This window comes from Thunnus albacares, chromosome 16 (genome assembly GCF_914725855.1).
Source record: "Thunnus albacares chromosome 16, fThuAlb1.1, whole genome shotgun sequence".
Taxonomy (NCBI): Eukaryota; Metazoa; Chordata; class Actinopteri; order Scombriformes; family Scombridae; genus Thunnus; species Thunnus albacares.
In genome coordinates, this window is record NC_058121.1 from 13,881,743 (window position 1) to 13,906,810 (window position 25,068).

At 41.3% G+C, this 25,068-nt stretch overlaps 1 protein-coding gene across 2 annotated transcripts; it reads right to left on the reverse strand.

The window, feature by feature from the left end:
- Nucleotides 1-1,922: 1,922 nt before the first annotated feature.
- Nucleotides 1,923-25,001, reverse strand: rps6kc1 (ribosomal protein S6 kinase polypeptide 1). 2 transcript variants are annotated; one of them, XM_044376984.1, is made up of 16 exons: nt 24,815-25,000; nt 23,714-23,749; nt 22,671-22,791; nt 21,944-22,059; nt 21,767-21,860; nt 21,610-21,663; nt 21,089-21,496; nt 20,171-20,295; nt 19,634-19,732; nt 17,298-17,345; nt 16,546-16,678; nt 12,713-14,365; nt 11,515-11,604; nt 6,146-6,228; nt 4,295-4,390; nt 1,923-3,599 (listed from the first exon to the last, which is right to left on the reverse strand). In XM_044376984.1, exons 1-16 carry the CDS (start codon nt 24,914-24,916, stop codon nt 3,498-3,500), a joined length of 3,360 nt encoding a protein of 1,119 aa, XP_044232919.1. In that variant the 5' UTR covers nt 24,917-25,000; the 3' UTR covers nt 1,923-3,497. The 2 variants fall into 2 exon arrangements, with proteins under 2 accessions (XP_044232919.1, XP_044232920.1); XM_044376985.1 differs by lacking the exons at nt 1,923-3,599; nt 4,295-4,390; nt 6,146-6,228 and adding an exon at nt 9,453-11,051 and having other exon boundaries at nt 24,815-25,001.
- Between the last annotated feature and the right edge of the window lie 67 nt (nt 25,002-25,068).

Sequence of the window (25,068 nt, forward strand, 5' to 3'; positions counted from 1 at the left end):
GTATTTGTATTCGGGCACACCAGAAAAAAGTAAAAAGTACCAAATTTCCCTCTGAAAGTGGAGTAGAATTATAAAGTAGCAAAAAATGGAAATACTCAAGTAAAGTTAAAGTACCTCAAATTTGTATTTAAGTACAGTATTTGATTGAGTACTTTGCTACTATCCAGCACTGCAAATAGAGGTCAATTTTGGGAGTTTGAGATACTACAAGGGCAGGACATCAAATCATGTGCTGAACCACATTATACACTGGAAATCAGATTCTAGGTGTGCATTAAAAGCTGTTCAAGTTTGTATCAGACAAGAAGACATTCTTCCTCTACAGCATACAGTAAAATATGCTTGAGGTGATTCTGCGGCTATTGTGAACACACTGAAGGCACATCTCACATCCACGCTGAGTAAGATTGACAGGTTTCTTCTCTGAGCTGAAGTGAACCTCCCGCCCTGAGTGTGTGTGTAATGAGAGACAGGTCTTATGACAAGCACTAATCAGCCCAGACTCTTGACCCTGTGGCAATGAGGATGACACAAGGGAATACACCCTGGCACTGCTAACAACTCCCCTGACCTGCGTGTGTGTGTGTGTGTAGACGAGTATGTGTCATTTCAGGTAACAGAAACATAGCGGGAAAGAGTTCATGTGCAGTTCATTCGACCTAGAGTGGGAATTTTCTTCAAGATGTGAGAATATTTCGAAACAAAAACAGATTGTATTGGATATTACAACTGCAACTGATGATTATTTTCATTATCAATTTATTGACTATTAATCGATTAGTCATTTGGTATATAAAATATCAGCGGATGGTGAAAAAGGTTGATTACTGTTTCCCAAATTGATATCCTCAAATGTCCCAACCAACAGTCCACAACCCAAAGATCATTGAAGACTAAAGAAACCAGAGAATATTCACATTTTAGAAGCTGGTATCAGATAAGTTGTACTTTTTTTTTGATAAATGACTAAAAACAATTAATCCCTTATCAAAATAGTTAGAGATACATTTTCTGTTGATCAATAAATCAACTAATTGTTGCAGCTCTATAGTATATTCAAATAGACTATTTACAAACAAGACTACTAAACACAAAAAACAGCTCAGGCTGATGGATATGTCATCAGTTTTGCAGGTATTGGACAAATTAAAATTCTGGCCTAATGGTGGTGCTATTAAATTAAGTTTCATGTTAATCCATGTAAAAGTTGTTGCTGACATGGCACTAGCGTTTGTTGTTATATGAAGTTATTTATCCACATGGGAAATTTGGTTGCTTCTCCCTCTCGAATTACCATCACTCCCCAAGTTCAACTCACATTTTTTGTTTAAACTCTTTTGATGAGTCAACAACATCTCTTTTCTCCCTGAAGTCCTTGGCTCAAGACAAGTCATGGAAATCAATCAGCAAGTCAATGTGAGCTAATTAAGTTGGCCACCATTTTAAGTTAAGTCAAAAACACACTTCTAATCTTAGTTGATTTTGTTATCACAAAGATGCAAATAAGGAAAGTCAACTGTCTCTCTGCATTGCTTTGCCTGATCATTATGGACAATGTCCAGTAAACACACACGTTGAGGGTGTACCTGATGTACACTGCTGCGTAATGGAAAACTTAAGAGTAGATGTAATTTTTAGTTGGTTGAAAGCTGGAACTGACACACTACTGAATCATTATTCTTAAATGCATTGAAAGCTGGTAGCACCATAACTGAATCCCAAAGGGACCCATTTGTATCAGAGGGTGCTGAGGATTTACTCTGCTATGTGTATGCGTTTGCGTGCCTTTGCGCCGGCTCATATTACGGTCAGGGTGACACTCAGCGGGAGTGACAGCAGCTTTCTAGGAGTATCATCAGTCCTGCTGATAACAGAGGGGCTGTAGCCTTAGAACAAAACATGACACACTCTCAGCTCCTTGCATGTAATCCACAAAATGAAACATCACTGCTCATCCGGGTGTATTTATTGTTTTCCAGAGTGCACTGACACACAGAGAAGAGTGAACTTTCAATAGAAACAGGAAAAAAAAAAAACCCTCACTGTGATGTTTGTGTCTGATAAAAAGGGTTAATAGGTGGAATATGGACCTTGTAATTTACAGATTCTGTCAGTCAACATGTATCATAGCGCAATGCAGTGGAGTACAACAGTGGAGTGATTATCTGTGTATTGTTAGAGAAATGGATTAAGATGCGTTTGATATATATGTAGAGGTGATAAATGGCAAGTAATGTAACCATGAAAATGCTCACCATACAATTCAGTCAGTATAGATATAAAATCAGCAATCAGCATTTATATCATCTGTGTGGCAAGTTAGCGAATGTGTTGCTCAAATATAAAACATACACAATCAAATAAAAAGGATTTGATTGATGAGGCAGTAAGTGATTGACAAGTTGGACGTAATCAAGGCTCTGATACCTGGGTGTACCATCCACTCAGCACAACATCCTTTAAAGGGGTATTTACAAGACAAGACGTTATTTATTATTTTATAGATTTTTTTCTTTTCATCATATTAAATATATTACATAAATCATATTCTTGCAAGCACAAAATGCAGTGTTGTTCAGTGCAGAGTTTCCTCTGATATTCATAAGAAAAATAACTACAATTCATAAAAAGGGCTGGTTTCAAAGATGTACTTTTGAGCCCAGAGATAATGCTAATGCTATATGTTAAACTGGCTCTATTCCAAGCCATAATCTTAATATAACTAAATACTTCACTCCACAACAATACCCATCTACTGCCTCGCAATATTTTGTTCGTTCACCTTGCATAGTGTCCATCTCTGTTACTGTAATTAACAACGCTGTTACAAATGAGAAATCATATCTGTGTCTAGATCAGAGCAACACAACCCTAGCATCGAATAAAAAGCTCAACCTGTCTCACTTCCATTAATCTCAATGGGCACTGTTGGCGGAGTCATCAGCCAACCTGTGAGGAATGATAGTGTTTCAGGTGGCAACAAAATGAGCGTATTGCACATTGGGTCTTAAGCAAAGGTGACTTAAGCCTGTATCAGTGTGAATGGGTAGAATACAATACTTCATAAATGTGGAGAAAACACACAAAAATGCCACCTATTAATTTCAGTCGTGTCATTTTGGCTTTTAGCTACTGTATGAGGAGTGTAAAGCAACAATGTTTTAGTGGATCATCACTCATACAAGCAGTTACTGTATAAATTATTGCACCACACATGATAAGTGTTCCCTGCACCAAGAAATTGACACGGTAAATCCTCTATGAGATAAATAAAGGAGCAATTTACAAGGAAAGTAATACTGCTGGTTGGCAAACTTAATTAAAAAAAAAAAAAAATCCAATGACCACACACAAAATGGGAGATCTGTGCAGATATGCATAAATCTGGGCACAGAAGTGGATTTACTTTAGATCTGTTTGTGTTCTGTCTGACAGGAGTTCACAGCCAGTTTCCCAGCATGTAGCTCTGGTTTCCACAGTCCCACACTGCGCAGCGTCTACTTGGGCCAGTCCACTCTGGCAAAAAAGGGGTGGGATTTGATATCATCTGCGCCTGCTACTCCTGTCCCCAGTCTCTCCATTGGGTTGTACTGGAGCAACTGCATAGAATAACATGAGAAAAGGATTTGTTTAATTAAACAGGTGACAAAGAAATAAAAAAAATCACATTGACGTAAAAGCATTTCTCAGGCAGTGAGACAAAGTAAACAGAGAGTACAGAGGCAGGGGAACTAAGAAACTTTACAGCATGACAAAACTTCCTCTGTGTTACTTTTTTTTGTTACAGAATAAATAAATCTACATAATATAACACTAGCATGAGCATTGTATGTGGATTGAAACTCTGTCATCAAGCGGTTCAAATACTATTTTAAGTTATTAGGGTTACTATAGTATTGATATGTCCAATCCGTCACAACATAAACACATTTAAATCGTGGCAGATTTGTGCCACATTAGAAGCAGATAAGTCCAGGCTAACCACATTAATACACATCTAAAGATTACCAGTTTTGAGGCTTTGCAATTGGCTTGAAGATATTAGCATGGTGCAAGCTCTGTCATTAAGGATTTCAACCATAAATAGTGTATAATACATGTGTGTGTTTATACAACATATTAACATTTTTTCTTCAATCTCCACTTTAACTGCATGCAACTTTTTTAAGGGACTGAATAAATACAGAAATACCACAAACTTTTTTGGGTGGGGTGAATCTATTTGGGTGGGCCACTGAATTAAATTAATTACATGCAAAGGCTGAAAACATCATCTAGTACACTAGACTCTCACCTGCTCCAACAGTGATCTGGCCTCCTCTGAAACAGACTCGGGGATGTTGAGAGCAGTGTGACGACCGATTCCTGCTGGATGGCACTGGAGCAGAGACTGTGGAGAGGGAAGGAGGGGTGGAAAGAAGAGATAACCATCAATCCAAACACAGAAAACCTGACAGTCTGAGAGCTGAGGGGACAGATATACTGACACCCGCAGAGCCTAGGTCAATGTGAGAGCAGCGGCACTGGACAAATAGGAGGAGACCAAAGAGTCCGAGCACCTGAAACAACACTGATCACAGCAACTATAACAAAGACATGATTTCACTGGTGTTGCTCTTTCTTGGAACTGCTGTGTGTGTCAGACAAGAGCGAGTGTCGCAGAATGAATGACATGGAAAAAACATATTGTTTTTTTGTTCATTATTACAGAACAAGTTTACTGGAAGGGTCGACAGTTCAGCAGCAGTAAACATTAAGTCATTTTTATTTGTTTTTCAAAGTCAAATCTGACCGGATCAAACTGACATTTCAGTTAACGAGGAATTGTTGCACTCACAAAAAAATAAAAAAAGGTTAAAATCATCTCAGAAGTGAGAGAAAGGGAGCACAAGACCTGTAAGTGCTTTTCTAACCACAGAATATAGCACTATTGTTAAAATAATTGACAATAATGACAGTAATCACTGTATGTTACGACAGTGCATCTACATCGACGATCTGAAAATGCTAGAACAGGACGTGTGCGGCAAGTGAAAGGCGTAAACTGTGTTTTTTTCCATCGGTTAGGTCGGTTTCCTCTCGCTCTCTCTCTCCTGATACGTGCTGCAGGAGTTCTGGCTGGGTTCCTAGCCGCAGTCAAGACTGCTCCAGGCAAGATCTTATCCTGCAAGGATCAAGAGACACTGTGTGTGCCTGTGTGTGTGTGTGTGTGTGTGTGTGTGTGTATGTGTGTATCCTTGCCAGGGCCCTACCCAGACATAATCATCAAAGGAGACATCTGTGTGAGTTTTTTTTTCCCCAGGTAAGTGGGTGTGTATTGTTCAACATAATAACACCAACCTCACACCTCGACTCATGTTTGGGCCATTGATGGGTACTACTGATGGCTGATATGAAAATATGCCCACTGGCAATCAGTTAGAATTTATTCAAATTTAATAGACAATGAAAAATTGAAGGGACACCGCACCTGCCCTGGGTGTCCGTGCGTGCTACTGTGTGTGTATTTGTTCTTCTTGACAGCGGGAAGTTGTAATTAGCATGTATAGTAGCAGTCAAAAGTTTGAACACACTTTCTCATTCACCTGAATGGGAACGTGTGTCCAAACCTTTGACACGTAAAGCAGCTGAATATGTATTTGTTGTCTTCCAAACAAAATGCTCCCCCCCCTGCCAAGCCTGTCTTGAAAGATGGTCCCTCAGATAGCCCTTATCCTGGACTAGCCGAGTTGCGGCACCTTGAGAGCTGCCCCGGTCTTCACCTTCCACGCCGATCTGAGGTCGGCGTGCTCCGAGCACAGCGCTGCTCCAGGAGCCAGCAAAGAGGCCCGGGGAGAGCTGACCCCCTGGCCCAGCAGATGGAGCTCAGGCTGGGGGAGAAAGTCACACCGACACCCCTGGCACTCCCCGAGAACCAGAGTACGAGACGGCAGCCAAGACGCACCTCACATACACACACGTTGTACACAACACACCGAAACAACCAACTCTGCCGACTCAAACACATACAGACACGCGCGCAGAATCACACACAACCTGGCAAGACCATAAAGAGTGTGAGAGAGTTGAAAGCCAAGACACCTACAGACATCCCACAACACCTTTGCAACAAAGACACATTTTTTTTTAATACTTTTTGACTCACCATGCCTGTCAGAAGCTCAAACAGGATGGCGCCCAAACTCCACCAATCACACGCAGCCGTCTCCTCGCTGATGCCTCCCACCTCTGAAAAAAGTGCAAAATGAGAGGAAGACACAAGATTAATCAATATATTAATGTGCAGAGAAATAGCTTGTGTTGAGGGAGATCACAGGCAACAATTTGTTTTTGATGTAAAATAAGAAAAGAATCAAATATATATTTAAAAACATGCACTGATCTCACTAACTAAATGTGTCAAACCCCTCACATGATTACATCCTTTAAGGCATCTTGCTTTTAAACCTTCAACACTGTTTCACAATGACATCTTCGGATTACTTCATATTTCATTGAAGTGATTCAAAACTGAGCACAAAAACGTGGACACAGTCACACACACACACACACAAACAAGTGTGAGTCTCATAAAAGGGTGATTTGCATAATAAAAAAGCAGTTAAATTGAGGAAACCGTCTGTGCTGCAACTTCACACCATCTGCATGACCTGACCTCAAACGCAAATACACACACACACCCATACAATACACACACACACACACCAAGAAATATAAAGCAGAAACACAAGAGAGTAAATTATATAACATTTTTGTTCAGTTTTCTTCAGTGTTGCACTTATTTTAAGCTCCTTGAAATAACCTACAACACTGACTTGTCTGCCTTTGTTGTTATTTCTTTAGAGTCTACAATATATAAAGGCTCTCAATAATTACACAATTACAAATGACATCATTTACTGTTTCTTCCTCTTCTAAAGAAATTCTCTTGTTGGACTTCTGCTTAGTCTCTACTGGAGCATGCACACAAATGCTTACATGCACATGTATATACTACCAAAGTCTCTCAATGTGAACTTTTCCACTTACAACTCTCCAGTTTAAGCCTACTCCATGGCAGCAATCTAAGACAGTCAGACACACAAGCGGTGAGACAGACAGCTCGACTGTTGGGACTCTACTGTGTGTGTGTGTGTGTGTGTGTGTGTGTGTAAGAAACAGAAACCAAGAGAGATACTCATCTGCTAAAGTCAAAACTGTGTGTGTGTGTGTGTGTGTGTGTGCTAGCTCCACTGGGTACCAGATGGCCTCTTGTGCCGCTCAGCTTCCCTCTGCTCTGCTCTCTCCAGAGGGAGGGGGCCCGGTCACCCAGAGGGCCGGGACCCAGGGTCATGGCAGTGTGTGCCCAGAGACCAGGCTCCTCAGCTGGGGGAGCATAAGAGACAAAGACCCCTCATCTCCTGGAGGCTGCCGGGAACTCCGGGGGACTGTGTGGCTCTCTTGCAGCCAAGGTTAGAGCGGGCTATGATACTACTTGCACGTTTTGTATACACACACACACATATATATATATAAACGTACAAACACACACACACACACAGCCAACTGAGCAGCCAGTCTTCAGGGCTCCCCAGGACTACTGTTTTGACAGCCAAGGAGAGAAGATCGTCATTGAACGGACTAGTGATACCTGCGTAGTTATGAGCCGGAGGGGAGATACTGGACGCACACACACATACACGCACACGTCTCAGAGCAAGGTCGATGTCATCACAATGGATTAATGTCTAAGGAGCTGCAGGGAGAGTACAGTGGAGCTGGCTACACTTACCGCTCTGTCAGAGCGAGGCAGGGAGAAAGGGAGATAGAGAGAAAGAGGATGGGAAGGGGAATTAACCACATCCACAGGCCATGGGTCATTCAAACCCCACTATTACACTGCACTGTATAATCTTTGAGAACACACAATTACTATTAAATTTCAACCTGGCATTTTCAGTTCTTGAACACTTTCAAAAAGGTATCATGAGAAATCTAAGAAAACAAAGAATATACTGAAGAGGTACAACAATACAGCGTGTTCACCTCATGGCCTCTTCTTCTTCCCTTTCCCCTAAACAATGCAGTTCCCTCCTGCTCTGTATCTTAATCACACTCCATCTCCTCTCTCCTGGGGGCCATAAGGAACTTTCTCTCTTCTCCTCTTAGACAGACTTCCCTAAAAACTTAACCGACAGTCATTGTTGAAAGAGGAAGTAAAGCATACGCAGGTAGGAAGTAAGGAGGGATCGGTATACAATATGATGTTCCAAGACTGTGAATGTGTGTCTTATGAGCTGGTGTGGCTCAGTAGTGTTGCCAACTGCTGACATAACTAAATAAACAAATACTTCTACCCGTCTTCACTATGAGGAAAAAGTGAAAATATTCAAATAATAAAGCAGAAGTGCTTTCAGGGTACAATGTCTTACTTGAAAAGCTTTTCAAAATACTGAGATGACAGCTCAGTGACAAAAGGGGAAGTAAACTTTATCTTCCATTTGATCACGCTGTGGCCGAGCAGGTACACGGGAAAAATAAAAAACTGAAAACAAAAGCGCATGTCATGAGAGTCCTCAGTAACTGACTTGTTACTCAGAGGGGAAGAATACTGAATTTCCCTTTTCTTAGATGTTGAAGACAATCGGTTTTGGCCTTGCTTCCCTCTCAACAGAACAATAAACAATTACCGTTTCAGCTCAAATTAGGTTTCGCCACCTTGTCACTCAGCAGCTTCTTTTTTTTTCTTACTAGGAAACAAAACATTTGCCATCTGATGTTTATCAGTGATGACGAAATGGCGAGAAAGTAAATAAGCAGAAGTGCAGAATAAACAGATTAATACCCTGCCACTGTATTTTTCCGAGTCCACTCCCGTGTTTTTTGGGTGTGAATGTGGTCGCTTTGAAAACATGTTTCCCTCCTTCTCACACACACACATATATATACACACACACACACATGCACATACGGTCACAGCAGGCCCCCCGCTAGCTTTCTGGCAAACAGTCATAAATCTGTCATCGGGAATGAAGCTATCGCTAGAGCTGACCCTGTCTGGATAAACAGCAATACATAAAAAGGGCAGAAGAGACACACATTCACTAACCTCTGTTTGTGTGTGTTAACAGGCACATACATCAGATATACGCATGTACCAACTGTAGGGGTCTGCAGGTATAGAACAAATATAAGCAAGCAAAATAGAAAACAGCCGTTCCTTTGCAATATGCTTATACCCAAATTTAACAATAACAATGAAAAGATGGACCGTAAAAGACGAATGAGAAAAAGAGAGAAAGTTGCATGTGTTTGAGTAGGACAATCAATAGATGTGGAAGTGGTCTTTATGCTCAACAGCAGCATAACACACCCCCTGCTGGCTAGTGATATGTATTTCATTCATTGATCCACATGAGATCAACACTCGTTTAACTAACAAGACCTTTCACACCTGGGTTGAGGTCACTTTCATTCCACTTCAGTTCACTGAAGAGCTGACATTCATATTTTTTACTGAGCATCTTTGGTTGTAAAAATATTCTCAAATCAGTTCTGTTCATATTAAGATTTGAGTGAGCTGAATGTGGACACAAACTAAATATGATTCAAACAGTACCGATGACATGACATTTAATGTGTCAAGAGCAGGATGTTGGTGCATTCGCATTCATTTGATTACACCAAAGTTTCTTTTTTCCAACCATACTCCCCATCCCCCAGACACTGTGTCCAACTTGGATTTTTCCCATGTTAGTCATCGTACTAAAACGGCATCAAAATTTATAGTCATTATAAATAAATTGTGAATTAACCAATGTATAATTAATTACTTAAAGACAATTTTGACCATTGATTAAATGTTGAAGTCTAGTATCAAGTGAAAACACCAAATGTTGAAAAAATGCTCATGGCTTCTTAAACATTATGATTTGACCAATTTTCTTTTTTTTACCCTCACATCATTTCACAGTAATTTGAATGCCTTTGGTAAGAAGAAAAAAAAGGTAATCTGAACACATACATTTGAATTGACTCATGAAAAATAAATTTATAGATTGTCTGATGATGAAAATAGTCATTAGTTGCAAGTTACTTCAGTTGATTTGCAACTAATGACTAAAACATAAAATGTATGGATAATAAACTAAAAGTTAATTGTATATTTTGTCAAAATCCAGCTATTCATTAATATATTTGATCACCTATTCCAATATTTTTACCGAGGTACCTGCCAAACCTACCACCCCCACATTTTCACTTGTGTAAAAATCACTCTTTGCTAATATTGATAATAACAGGAACATTAATTACACAATGACTTAAATGGAAATATGTCTCGGTGTAGCACTTAGATTTTAAGCTGCATTATGCATACAGGTTCTTGTGCTGAGCTTTACTCCTGTATCTTTAGGTCATCTACTGCTGGCCACTGGAACATATGTCTATGTGCTTTTATTTCCATTAGTAGGCTTTTAAACACACTGTTGCTAAGGGAATAAAAATGCACACTTTGGATATTAAATAGAGCATTTTTTTGCTTTCAGATTTATTACAACAGTGGCATACTGTACATTCTAGACACAAGGAGGATTTAAATCTGAAGTGACCTTCCTGGCTTGAGAGAGAGAGAGGATGAATAGCTTAATACAAGTGCGTGGGAGGGTGAATGCGTGTGAGGGTCATTGTATACGTCTCAGAGTGCGTCTAGTGTTTTCAGCTAATGTTTTTCTTTTAATCCTGCATAGTTAAGAAAGACGTAATTAAACACATCACACATTAGCTACCCAACAGCCCGAGTGTGAAGCCATACACTTAAAGCAGGAGCATATTGGAAAAGGTATCCACCCATAGATGTCAAATGTGTGTGTGTGTGTGTTTATGTGTGCACACACACACACCCTCCACACACAGAAGTGCTAAGTAGGGACATGGTGTTGTAGTCTAGCAGCAGTTTGTTTTAGGCAGCTTTTAAACAGCATGCCAGAGCTGCCACAAGCCTGCTGGGGGCAACACACAGGGTTACCATACCACTGGCTCACTGTTGCGCAGCAGCACACTCTACAGGACAACTAGAGAACAACAACAAGATCCAGCTTCACAAAACTGACTGCAAGACACTGAAAAAAACAGTTACTCCCAGTTTACCCTGCAGATATTAACCAATCCATGTGTTAATCAAAATGTAAAGTAACACTACCATGGTGTATACTGTGTGTGTCCTTTATATATGGTTCCTTTAATCTAAAAACAGCAACAGAACTGAAGAACAGAAAGGAAAGAGCACCTGTGCATACAGACTTTTGTCATTCTATGAGTAAAAATCAATCACAGTGTTCATGTGTTTCTATTCTCAAGAGTAGCGTATGTTCACTTGGATAGTTTATTCATGTCTGGCTATGAATGAGGGGTTTGTGACCGTGGGAAAGTGTATGTGAAAGTGAATTAATCCCACACAAACCTACTAACTGACAAACACACACAAAATGAGGAAGTGAAGCAGGAGTAGATAGAGGAAAGGTATGTATGTCTCACCTGGTGCACAGTACATGTTGGCAAAGGCCTCTTTGTCACAGGACTCCTCCACGTCACTCCAGCTACAGAAGTAAGTAAGCTGAACATGACCTGAGGAGAAAGAAATAGAAAGTGTTCAGCTCGGAGTTGAAGTGTGAGACACTCTTCTAACGTTCAGCCTCTAATCACTCACACAGTCGAGTGTCACTCTGACTTTCTACTTTTCAAACTGTTTGCTCACCTTTAGAGCACTTCCTTCCTCCGTTCCTTTCTGCATCCCTCCGCGAGCTTTTCAAGCACACAGCCTCAGCGATTACTCCTGTTTAGCGGCTACCCGTTAACGCTATCATTAGAACTAATGGTGTCATTAGGTAGCCGTGGCCATTAGCCTGGGCTAGCCAGACTGATGCACCACACTACTCCGCTGATGGGCCCTTTAGAACAATAATTACCACCAGGGAGACGAAAACAGCCACTCAGCTAATTAGACGCTTGTTGATAACGAGGTGCAGAGAGATGATTGTAGGACCACAAAAGAAGAAGTTGAGGGGGAATCTGTGACCTCCTGGTAAAACAACATTTTCTCTTCAGGAAGAGCCTTCATTTTGGTAAACAGATTAGATCATGGTTTGACGGAAACAGTCCTGCTCTAAGACCGGAACCGGCTTTAAGACTGGAATAAGCAGGGATGTTAACTTCATATCTTGAAAAAGATATTTGGTCAACAAATATGACATAAACATGTTACAGCAGGTTCAGAGGAAAGTGATTTTATGCTTACTGTAGGAGAAATATGAGTAGATGTCAACAAGCAACTATAGGGTTTTCATTAAGTCTTTTTTGAACTATTTATGTCTGAAATACCTCCAGTTAAAATTGCAAAAGACAACCTAACAATCGGTACGTTATTGATCGTTTCTGCCTCCGTTCAGTGCAACTAAATTCATCATTCTTGTGTTTTTTTCAGGAGTTGAAAGTTCAATTTTTTTTCACTAGCAATGAGAAGATTAACCTCAAGTTTCCTGGTTTCTTGCTAAGTAAAGTGCAACTGTTTAATATTTAGATCTCAAGCCAATAATCATCGTCCAGCTTTAAAGAAGCTCAGTAGCTGTTAGCAGAGGTTTGCATTTTCTCAGTCCAATCAACTTTTACAGAAATCCTTATCTATAACACTGAGAAAACATGAGAAAAGAGGCTTTGGTGAAAATGGATGTCTAACCTTGGTGGTCGAGCAGGATGTTGTTGGGGTTTAGGTCTCGACAGATGATGCCCTCTTGGTGCAGTGAATCCAGGGCTGTCACCATCTCTACAGCCCAGCACCGTACAAACGCCTCCGGGATACGTGCTTGGGATGCAGCCAACGACAGCTCGTCCAGCTCTGCAAACAGCCGCGATACTTCTTTATCAAATGCACTGCCACCTGTATTACTAATAATTCTTGATGATTCACCATCAAGATCTAATAAACTCTGAACCACTGCACAGGCCTCAGTGCCGTTTGTCGCTGGGATTGAGCCTTCACTGTTCCCACTAGAGTTTGGAACCACATCTGTGTTTATGCCTATGCTGGGCTCTAGTTTCTCAGTAACCGAGTCAGTAACTGGAATGGGGGCATCAAGCAAGAGATCGTTATTTTGGCATGAAGGATCAACCCCCATTTCCTCTGAGGCCTTTTGTCCATAAGCCAAGCTGTAGTCACCCCATAGTGAGGTCAAGGGAGAGGAAGATGCAACATTAGTGTCACAAGTTGCAGAGGCTGTGCACAAAGATGAAAGCTCCTGCTCTAGTGGCTGCTCCTCTTCTTCCTCAGGCTGGCTGTGAAGCTGTAAAACATCAGGCTGGATGAACTTTTGAGGAGAGGCTGTGGCCTCCAGGCCCACACTCACCCCTGAAGTCTCTAATTCCTCCTGTAAAGAGTCTACAGTCCCGCTCATTGCAGGCAGGTTGACCAAAAGGTCTGGTGGTTGACCCTCATCTTCCACTACTGCCTCTTTAAATGAAATGACTGGCACTGACTCATTGGAACCTTTATCACTACAGTCTAACCCCCAAAGCTCCGAGCTGTGGCTCTTGACCTCCTGAGCCAGCTCTGGAAGATCCTCAGTGACATCTGAGCCCAGGTCAGATGTAGAAAAGATGGGGACCTGTTTATGTGAGGTGCGCTGCTCTCCCAAGTCGAGGCAGGTCACCTCGCTTGCACTGTCTTTGCTGTCAATACGAAAAAACTCCATTGGTGTGTGCTTGGACTGATCCAAAGACAGAGGCACAGCAGGCGAGGACAATGGACTAAAGACGTCGCCGTGGTCCTGTTCCGTGCCATGGTATTGCTCATTGTCATGGTTGGGTCCGCTTTTGTCTGACGATTCGGTGAAAAAGCCAAGTTCCTGAGAGCTGATAGGTGAAGAGAGGCTGTCGTTGCTGAGTAGTGAGCGGCTACGTGAGGAAGTAATCGGCACTTCCAGTGACAACATTTCTTGTTCACTCTTCTCTTCCTCCTCCTCTAGTGTATCTGGTTCTACTTTCTCTTGTTCGTACTCATTGCACAGTGTTAAATAACTGTTGGTGCACTCTTCCTCAGAGGTGGCTCCAGAGTCTGATTGGGCTCCAATTTGTTTGATAATTTTGGGAGGGAGAACGCTTTTATGAGGGGACGTGATGAGGTCCTTCCCTTCATTCTGCAGCCCTGAGACAGGATCAGAATCAGTAAGAGGCCCTGAGCCAGAACTGGCTGAATCTACACCCAGCTGTGGTACAGCATGTTGTGGAGAGTGTACAGCTGCTGTGTGGCTCTTTTGGATGAAAGGAATGTCAAAGCTCTCCTCTGGGCTGGAATTGCGCAGATACTTTCCAATGTGAGACCACAGCTTTCCACCTGAGGATGAAGGAACAGGGCATTAGAAAAAATAAAGAAGGGTGTCTCCAATAACATGGATAAACAGAGAAGGAAAGGAAGGAGAAGGAATGCGAAATAAGAAAGAAAACCAAGCTAGTCTGGGTAATTACTTTTTTTTTTTTTTTTTTTTTTTTTTTTTACACACATGATCTTTTCCAGGAACAATTTTAGAAACATAGCAACCTGTGTTTCAACTAAACCATGGTGTATATTTGGGTCTCGGGTCCTACTCTCTGTCTCCAAAAAAGTCACTGCTCTGGGGGTAGCAGCACTGGTCAAAGAAAAGCATTCATTCACACAGTACGCGATCACTGGGTGCAAGCAGTAGCAACATTGGGTTAGGGATGGTTTATTGATGTTTAAACAAAGTTATATAACGCGTAGACGTCTAGACCACTCTTAAAGTAGTTTCAATACGGTTACATGCTAGCTGTGGGTCCCCACTGAGCCCCCACATACACATCCCCCCCAACCCATTTTGCCCCATAAACCAACCAGTATTTCTAGGCTAGAATACAACCTGTTTACTGTATGTCAGTTAGTTTTTGATTAATTTAATATAAAACAAATTTGTATAGCCTAGATGTTAAAAAATATGTAACATGTTAGTATAATACCAACTGAAATATTAAAATTGTTAAATCTAGATTTTGACACAGGGCCCCTCTATAAGACAGGACCTCAAGATTGGAGAAAAGTGAAGGAGCCATCTCATGGCCCTTACCATTTCAAGTTTTAGTGGTTAATTTTTCCAAACTCATTTGTAATTAATCAAAGTACCACAAAGTACTGCCACATAGACAACTCGGGCCCCTCAGAGTCTGGAGATTGCTGCATAGTTGCTTTTTGCCCAGTTGGTAATCAAGCCTCGAGCAGAAAAATAACCAGACGTTATTCTGGTGGGTTCAGTCTCCTTGCCAATGTCTGTAGGTCTCTTCAAGTATCAGAGTTGCACAGCAGTGAATTACAAATGCACATGAAAAACACTGCGCATAAAAAAAAGACAGCTAACAGTCTACCTAATATCTGTTTACCTAATTTTCACGGTTCTTCAGGAAAATGCAAAATATGGCAATGCAAAAGGCAATGCGCAATAGAGACTTTTAGTTCCTGACTTTGGTTTCTGGGGCTTCTTAGTTACAGGGACTATTTGGAGAAAATGCTCATTAGTTTCCACTTATGAATGAGTAACCAAGGTAAACAAAAACAATTGCAACTAATTTGGGTATATGGGGTTGGGTGTGTGTGTTTGTGTTTTAGGTTCCCAATGTAAAGTTAACATTTTAACTTGTCTCTCTCTTACATGTGCGTGCACACAGACACGCAAGCATGCACGTACGTACACACACACACACACACACACACACACACACACACACACACACACACACACACACACACACACACACACACACACACACACACACACACACACACACACACACACAGAGCTGTGAAAGCAAATTGGAAGCCAGCATCTGTTGTGTGTGATGAGAATGGATAGGGAGTTCACAGTGATGATAATGATAGCGGGGCAGCTCGATGGTTTAGAAAGTAAAACCATCCACATGTTGTTTTGTCCAATGTCACTCAGGTCACTGCCTCTCTGTGTCTGCCTGTCTATTCTCATTCAACCCATCAGCTACTATGTTTAAGAACAGCATCCTATAGAAGCATGAAGATAGACCCTCAGTTTTCTGAATCACAGAGCTGGGATGCAACTGTGGTGAATCTGTGTCTTTTCTTGCATTTGATTAGCTTTATTAGATCATGTCGTACAGCCCCGTATGATATTCAATATTGTCCACTAATATTAGCGCATGGTGGTAATGGAGTACACCAGATTGAATAGGTTACAGGGCATCAAAAAATATGGCTGCATTTCATTGTACGCATTCACCCACACACGAGCTACACACACAACCTAGTGTGAGTGGGATTTAAGGAGGCCCAGGTGTTGGCATAGCTAATAAAGCATGGCGCCACCTGGTATTCAGAATAATGACCTGTGACACACACCCATCTCTATCAAACATCTGTCTAGAACAAGGGCAGAGAAAGGGATGGGAGAAGAGAGAAAGAGGGATCAGGTGAAGGAGGGGAAAGGACGGTTGGAGGTAAAAAAGACAAAGGAGGGAAGCATGAGATGTGTGTCTTACCTTCAGCATACTGCAGCAAAAGGAACACAGTGTCTTCAGAGACAATGAACTTCTTCAGCTGCACCATGTGGGGCACAGAGTGAGGCATGATGGTCCTCTTAGCCCTTCCACAGTCACTGCTCTTCCTCAGACCCTGCAGGGATTAAGAGAAGAGGAGAGGCAGTGAGTAATTAAAGTGAGACACAGTGCATTTAAGGACAAGAGGAGAAAAGGAGAATTAACCCAAATGAGGAGGGCATAGATGGGAGGAGGAAGAGGAAGGTGAGCATTTAGGTTATACGAAGAATAAGGTGTATTAAAAAAAAAAAAAAAAAAAAGAAAGAGAGGAAGGGAGTGTGGCAAAGGAGAAACCTCCCATTAACGAGTTGCCAGCTATGCCCCATGGCAAACCCAAAGTCACTGGATTCATCAAGCCACATACAGCGCGTGACTTTAAAAGAGCCACACAAATCTATCAGTGCTGCACGTAAAGTTCACATTGGCAGCGAGCGTGTGTAGATATGCTTGTATGTGTGTGCACACGTTGTGTGTAGTCATCTGTGCCTGTGCTGTGCGTTGGCGTCTGGCACACGTCTCACACCTGAGAGCAGAGGAGCTGACAGGGACAGGCCCATTAGAATCAATTACACCGGTCACACACAGGGGCTTCTGGCACATTTCACACTAACACTTACAGTTAGGACGATGAGGATGCGGGATTTACACACACATACCCACACACACACACACACACACACACATATTACACTTACTTTGAGGATGAACGTCTCTTGTGTTCTCTTGTCCATGACCAAAAGAACCTGTGATGGAAGAGTGCCATTAATTGCCAGGCATGATGAGACATACACAGTCTAAGATGATATAGTGGTTATGTCCTCCAGAGCAGTGTTTTTCAGTTACTGGGTCAGGGCCCCCTCAAGGGTCACTGCAAGATAAATGTAGGTCCCTAAATGATACTGGAAAAACTGGCATTAACACTGCTGTGTTAGCCAAAGTCCCATCCACAAAACACAAATGGAATTTATAGATGTCCATATACTATATCAGCCAAAAGTAGAGCTGAAATGATCAGTTGAAGGATAGAAACTTAATCAACAAAAATTTTAATAATCATTTAATTCTTAAAGTCATTTATTAAGCAAAGATAGCAAACTTTTAAAATTGGTAATACTGCAATAATGCAGTCTAAACTTAATTTTTTCCCCTTCATTTTCATTTTATTTAATTTTTCACAAACTACCACACTGAGATACACCTATATCAATTTTCTACAATGTGACAATAGTTGCTTTTCCAGTCACGTCACTGTAAATGAAATATCTTTGGTAATATATTTGGCAATAAAATTGGTATATCACCATTTTCATTTTGATTAAATCAAATTATTTCAAAGAATAAATGACAATTAATTGATGATGAAAATAATACTTAGTTGCAGCCCTAGCCAAATAGCCTATGATATCAAAAGTAGCAAAAAAAAAGAACCATAGCAAAAAAAAAAAATAGAGATCAAAAGCACATATCTTTAGAAATGCATTTAAAAAGGACATAGAAGCAATCTGCAAGACAAAGGGCTAGTCATTCAAATTTATGTTCATATTTTCAGACGCACACCTTTCTTTTCTGCATGGAAAAAAATTTTCAATTTGGGAGCAGATGTTTTACTTGAAAAATATGTCACAGTAATGGCTGCCAGTGCCATCTCTAAATCCAGACTTTCCTTCCATCTGTACCAATATTCCGACAAAAAAAAAAGGAGCTCCATCTCTCACGTCACTTCCCTTTACTTTCTCCCTCTCTCTTCTCTTCTTCCTAACATTTTCATTTCCTCCCTCCTTTAGCCCTCCTTTTCTCTCTGACATCTCCATTGCTCTTGTGCTCCATCACCGTCTCAGGGGAGAGCTTGAGCGTATGTGTGTGACCCAGTGTGTGTGTGTGTGTATGTGTGTTTGTGTATAGTGTGGTGCATGCGTATGTTTTGTGGGTGCGTTCTCTGCATGTGACCCTGGCTGGGACCAAACAGGTGCAGGCTAAATGGATATGAATGGAGCTGTGAGTAAACAGAGTGGCTGTGCTAGCCAGGGCGCTAATATAATTAAGACACAAACATCAGGGAAGGGGGGAGGTGGAGAGGAGGGGCGCGCGTGGGGGGGGGGGTAGTAGGGTGAGGAGCTCTCTCCATCTGTCCCCTCTGTCCCCATTAAAAGTGAAAGGAGGAGGAGGAGCAGGAGAAAGAGGAGAGGGAAGCTGGGCCATTTCTGGATAGCTTAGTTTCCACTTATGGTGTTTTTTTGTTGTTTTTTTTTGTTGTCTGTCCACTTTGTTTCTGACATATTGTGGATTTTCCATGCACCTCTGCAGAGCAACACATGTTGGTATTGTGTCAACATTTTCCTTAGGGTTTTGTGTGTGTGTGCAGGATGAGCATCATTGATTCAATGTTGTGTGCCGCTCTCTGAGCTGCTTGCCAAGTCATTTCATGGCTGAGTGGTGAAGTTGCTTCGCCGGCAGCTGGTTGAGAGGACCAGCAACCTGAACTGACCTTGTGGTAGTCATAACTGGCGCTAAACATACACACGCTCAGCCCTTACTATACCATCCAGTAAATCTATTACGTTTTATTGCTTCAGATAAAAGAGATGGTCGAAGAAGGACACAAGGAGGAGAAATTTCAAGATGGATACCATCCACATATATTCAGGAGGGGCAATGAATAAATAAATAAATCTTTGCAATCACAGGACCCAAGTGTAATTGGGCCTAATTCTGTTAGGCCACAATTATTGTTTTGTTTTCACCGTAAGAATTATCTCCTTCCATATTACCAGTAATATGAAAGAAGATGATTCTGATCAAGTTTTTCATTCCTTCCACATTATCATTGCAGTGCAGCACACTGAGCAACAAGGATGTCATTACAAAGACACATACAACACTGATCACTGATCTTAACATTGTGATCCATTTATTTGTTCATGTCCCTTACTCGCTGTCTTGGGGGACAAATTGTTGATTGTGATTATAGCTGGAACAAGTCAAATCACAAAGTTTGGCTAAAAGTTCAAAGACTTGTCAATATCAAACTGACCTTATCTATGACCCCCAACACTCTGTAAGTTCTCAGCTCCTCAGATGGATTCTGCTGGCCTCCTCTGCTAGTGGAAGGGCAGCACTGTGCCCCCATCGCCTTGAGAAAAAACAACAATAACAAAAAAAAAACTTTATGGTATGCAGTTATGTCATATTGATTAGGTACCTTGACCCTCTCTTGCAAAGACTAATTTATTTCAAGTACAGTATTCTTGAGAGCAAGTTTGTTAAGAGCAAGAAGTAGATTTAATCCAAACTGTTAGAGACAACAAATGTAAGATGGTAGGTTAGATAACAAAGTTGTGCACAGGAGCAAAAGGCAAAGATATCCTCTGTATCTTCAGTAAGGTCAAGCAATCTCCTGATGTTGTCTCCTGATACAGGGGACACTGATGTTGTCCCCTGTCATAAACCCAACCACTCTCTGATACACTGCTTCAAGAGACTTAAGGACACTAGTGAATGCATGCATATAAAACACATTGGCATAATCTCACAGATGCACACTGGTCAGTGATATTTCCCTCCCACTCACCACTGTCTGCGTTGACCCTTGACCCATGTTGCTTCTCAGATACTGACTGGATATCTGCTCTGCACGCATCAGATACTCTGCAGTCTTCTTCTTCACTGCCTCTCGCCGTGTGGGACTGGGCTCACCTGAAAAAGGGGTGAGTGAGATCAACAGTTTTTGTTTATGAAGCAGTTTTTATAGGGCTGGGTTGAACATTTCTGTACTAGATTTATATTAACTGACAAAATGGTAGGTTATTTTTGTAACAAGCTCATGAAACCTCCCCAAAAAGTGGTGTCTTTTAGGTTTTCCTCTCCACACTTTTCGAGGTCAAGGTTGGAAGATTTCCTAGTTTCCTAGTGTTTCCTAGTTATGGAGAGTATTACTCTGTGAAAACAGTTGTATGATGTCATCATTGGCTCTGGGGGGAGCTTCATCATGTTTGAATCTGGGCTTGGAGACTACTTAACTTTTTAATAGAAACCCTACATAATAAAATGGAGACATGAAGTTTGAAAGAAGTGGGTGTTCACCAGGCAGGGAGGTTCCACTTTATTAGTTTACTCAGTAAAATAGCTGCTGCCCATGAATTTAAGTGCTGCTCTAGAGACTTTTTCATCAACCTCTGGTCTCCAGTGACAGAAACTGTCATCTTCTTACACAAAAGTTGTGGCACTGCTGCACATTTATGGTAAAGTAATTAAAATTCCATATGAAGATATGGATAAAAAAACCTCCTGTATTGCTTTTAACAATAATACATCTGCACGTGAATATCTGTCCCTTCTTTCTTTGAACTTTGGGTAACCAGAGTAAAGGCTTTACAAAACATGGGTCAGCTAAAAAAAAAGAAAAAAAAGTATGTTTTTTTTTTTTTATTCTTTGTCTTAAATGACACCCTTGTGAACACCCTAATGAACACCACTTGACCAAACTGACCTTGCACTCCTTGCAGTAGCAGGTCCACTCCACTGCGGTAGCAAGAAAAAGCTGCCTGGTAGTCCTGCACCTTCTCCTTCTCTACAGCCAAACAGATCAGCTCGCTGGCTTTGTCTAAGTAATCTGACTTCACTTCCTTGGCTTTCCTCAGACTGCCAGAGAAGAGTGGTGTTCGGCCAGGCCAGCTGACCTCTGGGTTAGGGGCTGAGGAGGCAGGAGCTGGGGCAGGAGACGGGGTGCGGCGTTCGTGCAGGGAGGGCAAGCGAGGGCTGCAGCTGCTGCTAATGTTGGTGGCTCCCCCCTGTGGCTGGTTTGGGGAGGTGCGGCCTGAGGCCATGCCATCATCCAGCTCAGCCAAAGAGTCTGTGTCCACAGCCAGGGAGGTCAGGTCGCTGTCACTGGACGGGCCTGGGAAGGTAGAGGATGTCAGAGTTAATAGACAGATACTTACATGCACACGTCATAGCGGCTCTATATATGAACAAAAATTTGGGAAATATAATGGATTCAAACTCCTCTACCTCCATACTCTGATGTGATGGTCAAATCCTCTGCACCGCTGATGTCTCTTTGAACTGAAAAACATGTCCACACATATCTGAGCACGTCTGAATTAAAAGTGATAGTAAATTAAGAGGAATATTCATTTTGAGGAGGAGTTATTGTATGTAACTCTACCATCAGAGCTGCAGTCAGACAAACTGTCTGCCAGGAAGTCAGAAAAGGGCTCGGCAGGTCCAATGAGCTCTGAGCCGTCGTGGACCTCGCCTCCCTGGGAAACAATTTAAAAAAACTTTCCAGTCATAGTCTGTCTACAGTTTATGTTTGTGTTTATGCGTTTGTGTGTTCGGCTACCTTGAAGAAATCTTGGATGTGCTGACTACTGTAGAGAGCAGGGATATTAGCAGAGAACTGTAGCAGATCCTCAGAGCACTGTCGCCTTTCCTCAATCACTGAGTCATCAAAACGACCTACACATGCATACATGGATACAAAGATACACATGAGCACACATGCAGTAATATAACCCTTAAACAAATGATCATATCAAATTAAGAGTAGTGCATGCTGGCTGAGCACTAACACTAAGCTGCCTCAAGGGGGCAGAGTAATCACTACTTCCCTATTCTTCTCTAGGATTTATTGTCCTATATCAAAGTCTGTAACTATCACAGTTTCACTTTCACCACTTTGGAGGAAATCACCATACTAAGAGGATTTTAAGATCTAATAAGAGAAGAAAGCTCTGCGTGCTTACATCCAAGTCATACATATTAAAAAAAGTCTTTTGGTCTTCAAACATTTACATAAACCAGTGGAAATGTTTGAGAAAAGTCACCAAAATCATTAAATGCCACCAAACAGAGCACATCTGTGTCATGTTGTGAAAGAACACATAGAAAAATGCAGGTGAACAAATCTGTAGTTTCCAAGATCCAAAACCAAAATCCCAATATTACTTAATATTATACAATAAAATCAGCTGTATACAAGTGCAGCACACAAGACACAGATTAAAATTATCTTCCTGTTGTACTGCAATGTGCTCTTACATATGACTTGATAAAATTAAATTTCTTACCGAAGACTTTGGCCTTGGCAAAGGGAGGAAACAGCTCCGACTGGCTACATACATTCCTGTGCAGCTGCCAGAGGTTTTGATGAAGTTTCCGGAAATCACTGTATCTTTTCCACACTGTTATCTACAAAAAGAGGGACAGGAGAGATATACAAGACAATCTTTATATCATGTTAAACAAGACTGAAAACATTTAAAAACATAATTTAAACCACTCTATGTTGTAAGAATAACATGAATCAGCTATGTTCCTATGCTCCAGCATTTAAACAATTTCACATGAACCTTTTTGTACAGTAAAACTTAAAATATAAAATCACAAACCTGGTAAAAGAAAAAGGTCTTAACGCTGTAGGGTAAAGCAAAGGTTAAATGCCTAAAGTTGAAATTCAAGTCCGGTGTGCTTAAGTTTTGGCTGGGCGGCTGGTGTGAGGCAAACTGGGCTGAGCACCACTCGCAAACAGGAGCCCTGTTCAGCAGTGGAGGTATGTTCCTCTCTTGTCTTTCTCAGACTCACATGCGGTAATTGACATCATGCCTGCTGCATTAGCGCTGGTTCCAAGCTAGACTGCATTCCTCTGTGTGTGTGTTAAATAAAGATAGTATGTACCATATATGTGTCTTTTTAGTCACACCATAAGGAAGGGGAATACTTTAAAGCATCTGGGGTGTATAGATGTATAGACAGTGAGCTTGGAAGTGCACTACCATTGAATAGAAACACTGCATTTAATTATAGATACATGCAAATGAGCATTGCAATAATTCTCCTGATGTAGGCTGAAATCTTCGCTTAAATTAAACTTTGCATTATAAATTCTAATCTGCGAGGAACTGAGCCACACATGTCTAACATGTTACTACTAAGCACCTAACTCAAGTTCAACTAATATATGATGAAATTACTTGAATAAATACTAAATGATATTAACTATATATATTCTTATAAATTATATAATAAATAAATAAAACTGCAAACAGTGAAACGTGACATTATACTGGTCTTTGAAAGTCTCACATATAAAAATAATGGCTTCGTGTCTTACCTCTTGGACATCCTCTGGGTTCTTCCTGGAGATTATCTGTGTGAAAGGGGGAGAAGAGAACTTTACAAACTTCCATTTCGGTGGCTCCTAGCTAAAAAGTACAGTACCAAGCTGTGAGTGCTGCTGGTTTTGCTGCAAAGACTTTCTTGTAGGGCTGCTGAAAGCATGAGCAGGGACACAGCTCTGAGTGTGACAATGGAGTGCATTATAAAGCCAGTGATGGTAGTCTTGAGTGTAAGAGGGAGACATCACCAGCATTCATAACAAGCAGAGTGGCAGGCAAGCAGAGACAAAGAAACTCAGCCATATATCAGTAAAATCATAGCACACACAGCCAAAGCCAATGATGCAAGTGCAGATAAATTAAGGGACATGTCTCTCCATTGTATCATCAGGAAACAACTTCTCCAATTACCAGCACATGACCTGTGAGTTGCTGCAGGCTGTGCACGGGCATGGGTGGGCTGTGCTTACAAATTACAGCCCGGATGCCCAAAACTGGAGTTGAATTTTTTTCCCTAGGATCTTAAAATAATTTATACAGCAGCACCCAAAACTAGGGGACGGATATAGAGCAGCCATGGGTTAGGTTAGGTTAATAATGCTGAGACTTTCACATCTCTCCTGCCCAGCTTTAACAGTGGGACTGACTTTCTATTAAGGATACCACACAACGACAATCACTTATTTCAATGCATTTAACCTTGCCTTTAAAAATAATGACAATATGAACCAGCTATCTTATTATTGTTATGTGTTTTGAACAAAAATACCCCTGCTTTAATGCTCGTCTACCGTAAACTAGTTAGCTATCAAGCAGTTAACACCGTTTAGGTCGGATTCAGTCATTCTGGCTAATATTGCTAATGTAACGTTAGCAGCTATAGACAACCCACAAGGTGTAGAAACCCATATTTTAAAACATAAGCAAATCTGAATGTGTCTGTGAGTTACATCTGTGGTGTTCATAAAAGCTGTTACCACTGTCAGCTAATCACTAAGAGGTTACCACTGTTAGCTTAGCTCAAGCTAGACGGCTAACAACAGCTAGCATTTAGCCTAGCTGTCAAGAGTCCCCATCCTCTCTCTCTCTCTCCTTACCCTTGCGGTGACTTTGTACACAGTATAGCCTTTCTGGTGCTTCTTGGGGTCTGTGACAGTATAAAACCGAGCAAGTTCTCCGCTGTCCCGCTGCGATATCATTCTGATAATAACAACATTGCCAAAGCTACCAGCCGGCTAGCTGTACACATTCATTCCCTGACAGCCAAATGACAAACAGGCAAATTAAGTGAGAGCTCCACCCCGAGGAAAGCCTGTGAAACTACAGGTAGAAGTGCATAATGCACATTTTT